Source organism: Dreissena polymorpha, chromosome 11 (assembly GCF_020536995.1).
Source record: "Dreissena polymorpha isolate Duluth1 chromosome 11, UMN_Dpol_1.0, whole genome shotgun sequence".
Classification (NCBI taxonomy): Eukaryota; Metazoa; Mollusca; class Bivalvia; order Myida; family Dreissenidae; genus Dreissena; species Dreissena polymorpha.
In genome coordinates, this window is record NC_068365.1 from 26,144,970 (window position 1) to 26,159,112 (window position 14,143).

A 14,143-nucleotide genomic window follows, 5' to 3' on the forward strand; every position below is an offset into this window, starting at 1 on the left:
ATTGACTTACTTCACACTGTAAACCATGGCAAATATTAAACACGCGGCTGATTCCATTACAGCCTTTGTCAAATGACACGTCTATGGTGTAGAATCGGTCGATCGAGCGAGGCTTATACAATTATAATAAAATAACTATCACTCGAACTAAACATGAGTACGGCTTAAAGAGACACATCTAATAGCTTTGCTACCGTTCCAATTCTTTAAACTCAAGATGTTTTTAACATATATTGTACACACATTCTAGAATAAATATGTTTAAACCAAAGCGACACATCGAAAACGGTGAAAATGCATGTTCAACTAGATTTTCCAAAACAAATTGATTGCATTAACTGAGTTTAAAGTCAATAATTAACATTTATATATTAAAAACAAATCACAATCGCATCGGAGTAGAAACGTAAATATTCTATTTGACATAAAACATGTGTAAACAATAATTTTAGTCTGAATGACTTTCAATTACGCATAAAACTGGCAATATAATACAATGATAAATGCTTTCGCTGATAAATTCTTCTGAAGTGAAGTGACGTAGATTTCAACTGTGTTACGTGGACGTAGATTTCTACGGATGTACAGTGATGTCGATTTCTACTGAAGTGAAGTGTATAATATAATATAATGTTGGTTTTGTTCCAATCACTGTTATGTAACTTTTACGAACTGTTAATCAGCAGAAATGTTTCTATATGTGTGTATTGTTTGCTGGATAATATGTTTCTTTATTTTAGGAAGACAGGAAATAGCCAGGACTATAAATATCGAAAGGTTATTTCTGTAAACGATTAAACACCGGGAATAGAAAAACGTTGCAAAATGATGTACATTTAATTGTTTGATTATAAAAATAAAACGACACATTAGCGCATGTAAACAAGTGCAAAATCGTATAGGTATATGAGTTTTCAAATGATCAATTCTGCTGTCAATAGAAGATTCTTTTTTTAAACATGCTTTTTCTACGGTATCCAGTGCAAACATAACAGTTAAATATTATATTTTATATGATACAATATAAATTATATCACTAGTTGTACCTCTTTACAGTTATAGTCTATTTATAACACATATCAAGAAATGCTAAAATGTAAAAATCTTAAATCAACCGTTTAAACAAAAAAAATGCCAAAACGGCGTTTAATTGAAGCAAAATAAAAATAAACTGATCGCACATGACGCCATAAAATTCATGTCAATTTAATAAATATTACTTTAAACATTGTGCGTAAAATGTAGTTTGAATTAAGAGCCATAACTTGGGAGACCAGAAAGAAGTGTGGCAAACAAGGTGTCCAAAATCCTATAAACCAACGAAAAGCAAGCGAGGCTACTCTTGTGGGGTTATGAAGAAGACACCGAAGAGTTTACTCTGGATTAGCAGACGATTTATTCCAAAAATCTTGCGGAGGAGTCCGGAGATAGCCGATGTATCAGGGAGGCGGAAAACTACAACGGGCGTATGGTATTGCGCAAGGGGGGGGGGGGGTTAGAGGGTTAGGGTAAGGGTCAGGGTTAGTGTTAGGGGTCGGGTTAGGGTTTGGGTTAGCCTAAACCCAACCCTAACCCTAACCCGACCCCTAACCCTAACCCTTACCCTAATCCTTTTGGGGGGTTATCACCCCTGACCATGTCTCGCCCGTTGTAGTTTTCCGCCTCCCGATGTATCACGATTGCAGAGTTAAACATTTAATAGATATAACAGTATCTTCAATGCCGCGTCGTGCAAAAATGTGTCTTATACCATGTAAAGTCACTTACTGAACCGTGGTATCATTACCCTTTCAGTGCGGGAACCGAATTTTAAAAGCCTTTGCAAACAGTTTGGATCCAGATGAGACGCCACAGAACGTGGCGTCTCATCAGGATCCAAACTGTTTGCTATTCTGATAATATTCTTTGAAAAAAATCGAATAAAATGCTAATTTTAAAAATTCAGCAGACGACATTTTAGCAGACGACAAATTTCCCAGCATGCAAAGGGTTAATAGACAGCGTCGCTCCTGACCATAATGTACAAACGCACAGGCTACTACGGAGCTTTTCTGGCTGTGTATGGCACGCATCCCATTTTCGTTTGAAGTGGGTCAATGGTAAACAGATAACGTTGGTAAATTAATACGGATTTTTAATCTTAAGCGAATGCTATGTTCTCCCATTTAAATCACATTTAAAAGGTGGGATATTTATTTGAAAATAACTAAATGAATATTTCTCTGATTTCGAAAGCTACATAGTTGAGAGGTTCCGTTCCAGTTGACGAGCTATTTAGTTCATAATTCAATATGGGTTGATATTAGCCTTTTACGCAAGTAAGTTAGATAACAAAATTTGAATTTCAAATTATCCAAATGACGTATATATATATCCAACTTCCATATAAATACATGTCACATTTAAATACAGTCAAAGTCAATTAATAGCCAATACCACAGAAGACGAATTTATCTTGAAAATTATATGAGTCTATAAGTAACAAGAAATATCTTTGTTTTTAAGTCATTCGGCGTTAATCATGATTTTGAAATAAAATCAGAAAATGTACTTGTTTAAGTAATTAAATTAAAATCAACGGTTTAAGTAATGTTGTGTTATTTTCCACTTAGTAGTTGCATATCCGACGCATGATATGTTTGTTGTGAAGTGCACGTATATTAGATTACAAAATAGTCTAGTGTTCGCAGATATACATTTTACAACGTGAGATCACATCATATCTGTCCTCACATGACTTATTATGAATTTAAATCTTCGTCATAGAAACAAATGATATATTTATATTTGATTAAGTTGCAGTTTTCTTTCCACACATTCAAATAACACTGTTACATCCGCGTGATGCGAACTTTGGTTTTATGTCATCGTGGTCATATGCGACCAGCGTAGCTCAAGCTCAGCCTGCGAACTTGCGCAGTCTGGTGATATGCTACGCTTTCCGCACTAGAGTAGTCTGGTGATATGCTACGCTTTCCGCAGTAGTGCAGTCTGGTGATATGCTACGCTTTCCGCACTAGTGCAGTCTGGTGATAAGCTACGCTTTCCGCACTAGCGCAGTCTTGTCATGGGCTTCGCTTTCCTATATTAAAAAGCACGCAAGGTTTCGTGGTATCTCCTTTGTATCCTCCTCAGTATGCATATCCTGACAAGACTGCGCGGATGCGCTGGCTGGGCTGTAGCAACGCAAGCCGCATATCACATAAGACCCATTTTCGCATGCCGTGGGTCTTTAAAAATATCATTGCGTCTAGTAAATGGAACATCAAACAACGATACTTTCCGATTGAAAATTGGAGACAAAATGTGTTATTTATAGCAAACTGGCAATGTCGGTAGCCTATTTTGGCTTGCAGGCAAGATTTTCAGACAGACTTGCCGCGTACGTCCCACATGTGTGGCTAGTTAATTAAACGAGTTCCCTTCCATCATTGCCACTTTACTTTTTCATTAGTTATGTCTCACTATACAAGACAATTTGCTTTTACCGATATGTTTTCATCAAGTTCTATACCTAAAGTTCGTGTTATTTGATATAATTATTTAAAGCAATATTGTGTTATCAACATAGGGCATTTTTAATAGCACATTCCGTCTTCCCCTGACGATTTACTGACTAAGCACTGACCCTGAAAGAACACGCAGGTGGTAGTCCGCATTTCCCTACACCGAGCAGTGTTAAATCCTATTACTCCAAAGACGCGATGATGTTGCTATAATATTGTTCCGAGGTATTATGCTCAAATCAGTCAAATGAATGGGTTGAATTTATTCGGGTCTTCTGGCGTTATGTAAAGGTCATTTAAGGTAAAAAGATGGGTAAACAGTTAGTACGCCGATAACGACACTTTAACATCATTACCAGGACCATACACCATGATAAATATAGATATGAGGTACAAATGACAAACAATTATAACGTTAAAAATTATCGATTCCCCCATGATGTTAATAGAATTATAAATGCATGCCTCTGAAGGCTTAGATACGCATGCCATATTATCACAATGGCTAATGTTACAAATGAAAAGCGTAATGGTAAAAGTTATAAATTAGCTAAAATGCTTAAGGTATAAATAACAAAAAGACCCAAAGTCTAACGACGGAAAAGCCGCATGATCGCAAATGATCAGTATTAACAGAATAAATGACTTCAACGTTAAATTTACAAATTACTGATAAACCCACATTCTATAGATGTTGGTACGAAGGTAAGAAGGCCACGTGGCAATAGGTATGATAATATTTCTTGCAAAACATATATGCACAATAAGAGCATAGAAACGATGCTCTAATAACAAAATTGTCCAAAGCTACAAATGTCAATACAGAAAATAAAATAATTCATACACTAGTTACATCTACTAACGTTCAAAGCTATGCGACCAAATTTTGAACGTTAGCAAAAAAAGGTAGATACCATTTTGTTGTTACAGCGGTGTATTAATGTGTCGGTGCACTGTACAAGTTAGCCAATAATGTTCCTACGTCGATGTATCTACGTGTAGCCAATACTACGTATGTGTTTTGTTACTGATTGCTTTCAGTTGGAATGATGTGTCTACAGGAATCAAAAGAACGCGTATCTTATCTGGAAAACTCAGCTGAAAGTCCCGAAATACATAATATAAATAAGTATAAAAGTCGAGATTGCATTCATTTGCGCAATAATAAATGTGTGTCTTATCGATATTGCGTTTATGTGTTCCAATGTTTCGTTTGTGTAGATATTTCAAACTGGCTTATTTACGTTCCCGCAACATAAATTTACGTTTGAAAAACCATAAAGCTATCGGAAAAAATGTCATTGAGCGCTAACCAGTGGCAATCAATAAAATGAAACGTTTCCAATCCTTATACTTTTCATTTTCCTGCATGCAGATTTAAAAAGTGTGTATCATTTACATCAAACTAAAGATGCACTCCGGACTTGGTTGAATGCTTACGAGAAAAAAAGTATAATAAATGTATGTTCGTGCGTTATTTATTTGTTTAGTTTAGTTTTAGTGTCAGTTCACCTTGATTGGAAAAATACCTCACGTTCACGGATCGTTAATGGAGATCATTATTGGCATTCTATTGTACGCGTGAAGAGTATTAGAAATCAATTAATGTACGATCAGTATACAGTGAGACATTGATTTTACTGTGTCTAACGATTAACCGACGTCATATAGACCTTCCACGTTCCACGGTAAAATATTCATGAACTATATTGTATGTGTGGACTTCAAATTAAACTTAATGTGAATGTACACGTATATTACCAAACAAACTTGGATTTGAAAACTTATAGATTATCTTGCGAACAAGAAAAACTGAACAAGAAAAACTGTATATCTGTCTCGCTTGTTAATTTTAAAATTTCTCCTTACAATGGTATTTACCAAAACCAATATGCAACCAATGCTTATCAAGTGATTGCACTTTTAAAGCCTACTTGCGTGACGCATGAAATTGAAAAATATATGTGACCGACAAATTACGAACAGATGTATACCACTCAACTTACAATTGAGTGTTGTACCGCAAAACCAGTTTAAACCACATGCTAAATATATATGTATACTAAACATTCGTAATGCACACATGAATATATCGTTAACATTTATTTGGAAATAATTTGTACCGTAAACAAAATATCATAAAATATAGTTTATGATTATTGATTTAAAATTATTGAGTGGGTTTAAAATTAGCACGGTCGTGCTAAAGGTATTTAAATCGAGTAAACCTTAACTTATATTTTGGCACTCGACATAAAGTCGACGGGCAAACACTAAAACAATTAAATGTCTTGTTTGTCGTAGCAAACATGTTAATTTACCACCATGCGATGTTTATTAACAGAGACAGTTAACGTAACCTACAGAGAGCATAACATTAACATATTTACTGAATGCGTGATTGGCCTTGACCGACAGCTATTTTAGGCCTCGTAACGGCAATAGCGTTGATCAATAGTGAATGTATGGAGTATAACATAGAGAGCATGTAAACGGCGAAGTCTACCTTGCAGAATGGCGGGCGTTGGAATACTTGTTAATGTATTAGTGACTTTGATATGTAGTTGGAGCGTTTCTGCAATCGAAGGGACAAATACAACAGAAGTGACAGATAAAACAACATCTTTGCTTCGTGCAGACCGCTGTAAAAATGTCGTTGAAAACTGTTTCTGCAAAGAAAAGGCTGTGACATGCAAAGGCGCTAGATTTACGAATATGGACGAACTGTCTCCTTATATCAAGTACACGACGACTCGAATTTCTATAACGAATGGCCAACTTACAGAATTCAGTGGATTTCAAATACAGTTGGATAACCTGGTGTACCTCAATCTGTCTGGAAACTTGATATCTACAGTGGACATGAACGCATTTCGAAATATGCCGTATTTGAATGTCGTAGATCTTTCGAACAACCCAGTCCGTTGCATCGGCGATGTCTTCCAGCCACTGCTCAACATCAGAGAAATGTACATGCGCAACTGCAATCATCCAGACACCATGGGTAAGCTTTGCATGCCAGAGAAAATGATACCAAATGTCGCAAATTTGACATTTCTCGAAGTGCTTGACCTTAGTGCAAACCATTTTGACACTGTCACAGAGGACTTTAGAGGCTTCCTCTGCAACAAGGCATTCAATATAAAGACGTTGATTCTTGCTAACAACAAATTCTCGTATTTTTCTGTGGACGGCTGTTTGACAAGTCTGGAGCTACTCGATATCTCCTTCAACAATTTTCACAGTCTGAGCGACGAAGAAACAAAATACATAGAAAGCATTGAAAGTCTCGAACAAGTTAAAATTGAAGGTAACCCTTTCAACTGCACTTGCCAGATTGCTGGCTTCGCGACTTGGCTCAACACCACCCAGCAACCACTGGATGTAAACAATATCAAATGCCCAGAAGGAGCCAACACGCCCTTTGCCGGTAAACGCATCGTCGACTTGGATGCCGTGGCTCTATGTGGGGAAGCTTCTATTGCTGTTTGCTTCGATGGAAGGAATGGCGATCACACGATGCATACTCGCTCCATTAACGCTATTATAGCAGGCGCAATGTTTGTTGCATTTTTAATTATTGTCACTGTGATGCTTATGATCTACAAACGACATAGGGCTAAAAGAACTTTAAGAAAAGGGGGCTACGCAAATGCCAATTATTATGCTAGTGAACCGTCTTATGACAGAATAAATAAATAAGATGTACAAATGTGTTGTGATATTAAGCAAGTAAAAAAACTGACAAGACTTACAGATAAAGTGGAGAACATTCAGCATTTCGAGTGTCATCGTAACGCAGTCGTTTCAGTGATGGACGCTATATAACATTACTTTTAGAATATAGTGTTCGAAATTTGATTTCATTAAGGATCATATGACGTGGATATATGTTGTGTTCAGAATACCCACACGTTGTGAATCTGTGATAGGTTGTTGTCAAGTGTGATATGTGCTGTTTTTATAAATCATTTATCTGTTTACATGTGTATATTTTTTTTATACATTTGTGTCTGTTTTATACGTCCATTATGTAATATGCATGTGAATTTGCTATAACGTGTCTCAGCAATCAAAATTATTTGCGTTTTCTTTTATTAATACGTTTAAACGTAACTTGCATCCATACCACCATTATTTTACATGTTAAACCAAAGAAAATAAATGTCCACGAAAAGTCATAAATATAAATAGATTCATTTTAATCATCATATTAGTGTATAAGGTATAATCTATAAAACGTAAATACTTTACACTTTTTTAATATAATCATAATGCAAATGATCAGATATGTGTATAACAAAATACTCAGATGTTTGTTTTCATAGTCAACATATTGTAGTTTTTCAATTATTTATTTACTATACCATCATATTAGCGTGTTAAGAACCATATAAAAAACCGTGGTTGCTTTATTTAATCGGATAGCTTTTGTCACGGTTTTGCAATACATTGTTTGTCATTTAGCCCACATTTTCTGCATATGTACATCTTAAGTCAAACGATGTATAGCTTTGTCGTGAAATGTTTATACAAGAACAAAATCAGTTGTTAGTAATACATTGTATCATTGTATGTGAAAAAATTAATACTAAAACCACTCACGAAACATTAATCGCCATAACATTATAGATATATATGTAAAGCTGCAGTTGGATCAATATGTCAAATACATGTATATTATTTATTAACTTTTCATCGCTTGTCTGTAAAGAATTTTTAGGATGTCTGAGCTGGTATTGGAAAAAACACAAAGTATTAAGTGAGCCCATTATCCATCGATTTCAAGATGCTTGTATAGACAGAACATTCCTTGCGACGGAAAGTGTAACGTTACTTTCTAAGCTGTATAACATAAAGTTATCTGATGTAAACCGAGAAAGTTCTTGTACAAAGCGTATACAGTTCCCATTTCATATTCATGACAATGTATACTTTCTTGAAATCAATATTTCTATTAAATTTTCAATATATTACTTGTCACACATCAGTTTCCTGTTTTACAAAATTCCTGAATAATACATTGACCAGTGGTGAGTATTGTAATACATCGTAAAGCTTTACATTTAACGTTGCGTTTTCTTTCATGTCCGGATGAATACAGTTTTGGTCTTATTTTCCTCGAACAAAGAATTAAACACACCTATTTACGCCACTATGCATCATTTAAGGATTTTTAAGGGACTTGTTGACAGATTTTCGTATTTTTGAAAAAAAAATCATGAATTTGGTAACTTCAATATAATATTTGGGATAGTTTTAAATCATTGTAGGAGCAAGGCAAAAGATACAAAACTGTACCGGGCCTGGGGTTCCACCTCAAAACCTTTAGAAGCGAAAGCTTATGCGCTACCATGAGACCATTTGATCACTATACCACTAACACTCGACCACTAGACCACTAACACTCGACCACTATACCACTAACACTCGACCACTAGACCACAACGACTTTTGAATTTCGGGACGGCTATTTACACACTTTTTGGGTAAAACAAGTTTTTGTTAAATTGTCGATTAAAAGCGTTACAACGCTGTATTAGTTTCCAGGTTCGATGATTTAATATATTGTCAGTCAGTAGCGGTATTTTGCTTTTTGAATAAAGGGCATGCACTGTTGTTGTTTGTTTTTTTGATATATGGAACATATTGAGGAAATTGTCATTCTGCAAACTTTGAACGACTCCCTTTAAATAAATGTCTTAACGGGACGTGCATTATCAACAGTATATTTCGAGAATAACACGCTTATTGAAAACTTATTGCAAATAATTATCTCATCGCAAAATACATTTTGTTTTATATACTGATTTAAATAGGATTTTATTTATTAAAGGCATGTTTAAAAATCCGATCTTTTCACTGTACGTTGTAAAGAAACAACGCTACATATCAGGTGACCTGTTGTTTTTTGTATTCAAAACGTAGGAAATGAGATATTTACTTCTGAGTTTAAAAAAAAGAGCAAGTGAATCAGTTACGTCAAAAGGCTTTCCCATCCTTTAATAAATGCCTGGAACAGTTTGCATTCGAAGATTTGTATTACAGAATAAGTAGAAGATGTACATACATACATCGGAGTGACAAAAGACGTAAGTTTTCAACTTTTCATGATTCCACTTATTTCACCAATATCAGACTGCATATGCGAAAAGAGAAAAACAGAAGTTAAGGAGAATAAAAGCTACATACGGTTTAATGCAATTCGTACAAAAGGCATAATTATACAGACATGTTATATGCGAGAAGGAATCATTATTACCCTTCCCCTGCATCTCTTGTTTATTCATTTAAACTTGTTTTCCAAAACTTAGATAAGTTTCCCTTCTTCAGTTTTTCATAAACGACAATATGAATGTGTCTGCTTTTACGAATGTTTGGTGCTCGTTCTACTTGATAAAATCAAACAACGTGTAAACTGATACAGTGTTTGTGTTTTCAGTGTATTTATTGTCAGTACGTTTTGGACTTTGATTATTAAGTTGTCTTGAAAGTAGGCTTGACATGTCGAATACATGTTTATCATTTAAAACAACTTATATTTAAGTCGGTTAACTTTACGTTAAAAAATGAATGGATAATTTAACGCGACTAGTTAAAACCGCATAATGAATTAAAACTGAAGCGCAATAAAATGCAAAACAGTGTATACAACTCGGTTCACCGGAGCATTCCATGACCTGAAAGTTAAATAACTTGCAAACTTAATAGTCTATGTCATATCTGTCCTAAAAGTCAAACAACGGTCTGCCAGTTAAGAGCGGTTAGACAGGTTCCACTTTTATAATTGTCGCGAGCTACATATTAAATATTCAGTGGAACCAGCCCACAATCTGATAATTGATTGCCGTAAAACTCGCAAACTAGATATTTACTATATACATTTGCTATTCATTAAATGTTATTGGAGAAGCGGTCTACTGAATTTACACTTGTTTATGACATAGATATTTAGAAGAAGTAAAAAACGCTACAATTTGTAAAATCGATATAAACAAAAATATAATTGATAAACTGGTGAAGATATTATTTCGCGGTACTTTTGTCGATCGCAAAAAAACTTTGAACTTTGATTGTTTAGATACACCGATATATTCACAACTTGATTTACATTTGCATGATTAATTTGAAGGAATACATCTCTAAGTAGACAGGTGTCCGCAATGCATATTGGGTTCACAACTCTCTTAATAATGTGATTACATGTATTTCTGATTTATCCGGAAAAAAAGAAAACATAGCACAGATATGGTGAGTCGCTAGTTGACTTGTTTATGTGTAAACTTTTAGAATTGTATTTATATTCTCATTGTAGAAGCCGTTCTTATCGATTTCAACATGTGACACGAAATTCTGACAGACGAAAGGAAGGACAAATATGCATGTCCCCGTTCCCCGTCCTCCCCCGCCGGTCCTGAAAGCGGGGCATAAAAAATGCAAATGTAAATACAAACATTAAATGGACCGTGCTCTGTGAAAAGGAGGTTTAACTCATGTGCGTAAAGTATCGACCCATATTAACCTGTGAAGTACGCACAGGCTTATCAGGGACGATACGTTCCGCTTTAATGATATTTTTCTTTAAAGACACCTTTAAAGAAAGTGTCTTCTTAGCAATAATCTAGTTTAGAAAAAAAGTGTCGTCCCTGATTAGCCTGTGCGTACTGCACAAACTAATCTGGGACGATACTTTACGCACATGCATTTGAACCCCTTTTCACAGAGCACGGCTCATATTTATTGGCTCAATATGAAAATACTAATGCATACCAAAACATATCAAAACATATATTTATGTTTGTGTTAGTTAAAGCATCGTTTTCACAAGCATTGACTTTCGCATTTTGTTTCTGGTAGTTCATATTGCTGAGTTTACTTGAATAAACAACGAACAGGTCGAAATAAAAAAAACTGTTAAAGTTGATCTAGCGATGATAATCAACTTTGATATGTTGATGTATTTAATCATACGAGTCGCGTTCTGAGAAAACTGTCCATAATGCATCGGCGTAGAGTGTCGTCCCAGATTAGCATGTGCAGTTCGCACAGGCTAATCAGGGACGACACTTTCCGCCTTCATTGGATTTTTGCTAAGAAGATACTTCATTTAAACGAAAAATGTCATAAAAGCGGAAAGTTTCGTCCCTGATTAGCCTGTGTGGATTGCACAGGCTTATCATGACGACACTTTACGCACATGCATTATGCCAAGTTTTCTCAGAACACGGCTCATTTAATCATTATTGTAAAACTGCACATTCGTGATTAATGCAAATTGTAGCTTATAATGAAGAACAACGGTAAAAGAGAATTGCATGATGGTCTCAAATTGCTATCTGATCATGACAAATGTTTGGAATGAATTCATATTTGCCCATAGAATACCCTACTCTATCGGAATGTATGCAATGTCTTGTATCGATCCGGTACCGCAGTAAGCTTTAAGACATAAGAAACAATTCATAGGACTTTGCCTTCCATTGACAGGATAAAATGTGCCGCTGTCAAGGTCTCCTCGAAATGTGACAGCGCATTTGGCTTTGCCCGTCTCCTTAAAGGTTGCTTCAAAGTCAGGTGATTTAAGTCCGTTCTTATGATGTCTTTAGCAATCGCCTTTGACTGGCCTGTCGCTGTATTTCTAATGTGAAAAAAAACTCCTTACAGTACGGATAACCTTGTACTAAAATGGCAATTAACTTGTTTACTGGAATATTCATGGATATGTTCGACGTCACACATATCTCACGCAATTCAAGTTGTCTACTAAATTAAGTGTGTAATCTCTTGACGAGCGACACTGGTAAAATGAAAATTGCTCGAGAAAAGCGATATCTTACCCTAAAATGCAGGTTAGGTAGCATAATCTACTAAAAGCGATCTCGCAATTCTATTGAAATATTTGAAAGATTTTACTAAAGGGAACAGCCCTTTACATGTTAACAAAGTTGATGTCCTTAAAGAAGGACATGCTTCCCTAACACCCCTCCTTCGCCTATAAAACAAACAGAACTCTGTTTTGTTTTGTTCTAGCCACTGGGACTCACATACCGGCTGTCTGTTTCTTATGAACCTTGACATCCTAGCAACCCTAATAGAATTTACATCAAATAATAGCGCGTATAATAATAAACGTTTCCTCGGTCATCATACAGTTTAATCCAACATGAATTTAGTTCGATACATCTATCAACTATTCAGTTCCATATGTAATTTCCATAATATGAAATAATCACAAATAACAATAAAATAACATGTACACCATGCGAGTTCCCAAGGATGAGTGACAAAACTTGACCACAGTTCAACTGTGCACGAATATCCTTGTGCTTCTACAGCGCCCCCAAGCGGCACATACATACCAAAGGGGATGTAATTTTCGTCTTATTCAATACATTTAAACGCCTAAGATTATATTTGCCAATAGTGCGGTATTCAACACTGATTACTGATATCAAATAACAGCCAATGCATTCTATGTTTGATTTAGACGCGTCTGCGCTGTTTGCTTAAAGGAATTTCTGTAAAAAATATTCTAAATATAGAAATAAATATACTAGACACCCCTAATTTTGAAAACAAATTGATCCAATTTCGAAGGCAGGGAGAGTCCACTAGGCATTAATGGGTTAAAACAATTTAAAACCAAATCACTGCAATGACCTTGATTGTGTCACTTTAAAGACAGTTCAGCGAGTTATTATCCTCATAGAAGAGAAATTTCAATAAACTGAATTCCGTGAAGCTGCCATTGAATTATTCATTGATAAAGTTGTTAATTAAAGTCATTGCTTATTCTTCCGTGTAATTATTTACCACGATCCAACTGTTTTCAGCCGACATTTATAGACGGCAGTCCTAAAAACGTTAAGTTACAATTATTGTCAGATATAACTTAAAAATATTCAATAGAACATTATATTTTTAATTATAAACAATTCTTAACGATGGCATATTAATATGTATATTGCGCATAACGTTTTTACAGCAATTATTTTCAATAATAAATTCAGGTATAACTACATGTGCAAACAAACATTCTGATGATATAATGTATACAAATAATGACGAGAACACATAAAGATCACGAGTTTTCTAGCACCTCTCTATATACTGCATTCATAATCTCTGCTAGATATAATATTAATGAAACATCTGAAACATTACCACGAGAGAAAATCTTGTAAGACCAATGTTTAAGAAAGTGCGTTCGTATTATGACAATTAGACCATACTTATCCATCTGAAAAGCCGTTTCCAGAATTTGCACGATTTGTTAAAATTTTGTCCAATCTTCATTGAAGCGATGATAACATTCGTTATCTATTAACCTCGAATTGAATACGGACTACCGGGCGCCTTCTCTGAAATTACCATTATTGGTTTTGACACTACTTTGCGTTTTTCTCATTATTTCGCACCACGCTACTCATTGTTTGGGATGAATACTTAATAATATTTCTCGGAATATCTCTGCGACTTCATTGATGCCAATCTAGTGATATCGCTTACTCGTCGTAAATCCAAGCGGCTCGATATTAGAGCGCATATTGAGTCCTGCGTAGAACGCTTCTGGAGCTTGGAGCAATAGTCGGAATTTCGACAGCAGTGGGTGATTCTCTTACTACTACCGTTATTCC

At 35.3% G+C, this 14,143-nt stretch overlaps 1 protein-coding gene across 1 annotated transcript; it reads left to right on the forward strand.

Annotated features, from left to right (window-relative positions):
- Positions 1–5,666: 5,666 nt before the first annotated feature.
- Positions 5,667–8,534, forward strand: LOC127850709 (SLIT and NTRK-like protein 2). The gene has a single exon (XM_052383983.1). The coding sequence runs from the start codon at positions 6,021–6,023 to the stop codon at positions 7,206–7,208; it is 1,188 nt and encodes a 395-aa protein (XP_052239943.1). The 5' UTR covers positions 5,667–6,020; the 3' UTR covers positions 7,209–8,534.
- Positions 8,535–14,143: the final 5,609 nt, after the last annotated feature.

Bases quoted from the DNA above. Each gene is read 5' to 3' on its own strand.
- LOC127850709 (XM_052383983.1), top strand. From the start codon at position 6,021: ATGGCGGGCGTTGGAATACTTGTTAATGTATTAGTGACTTTGATATGT.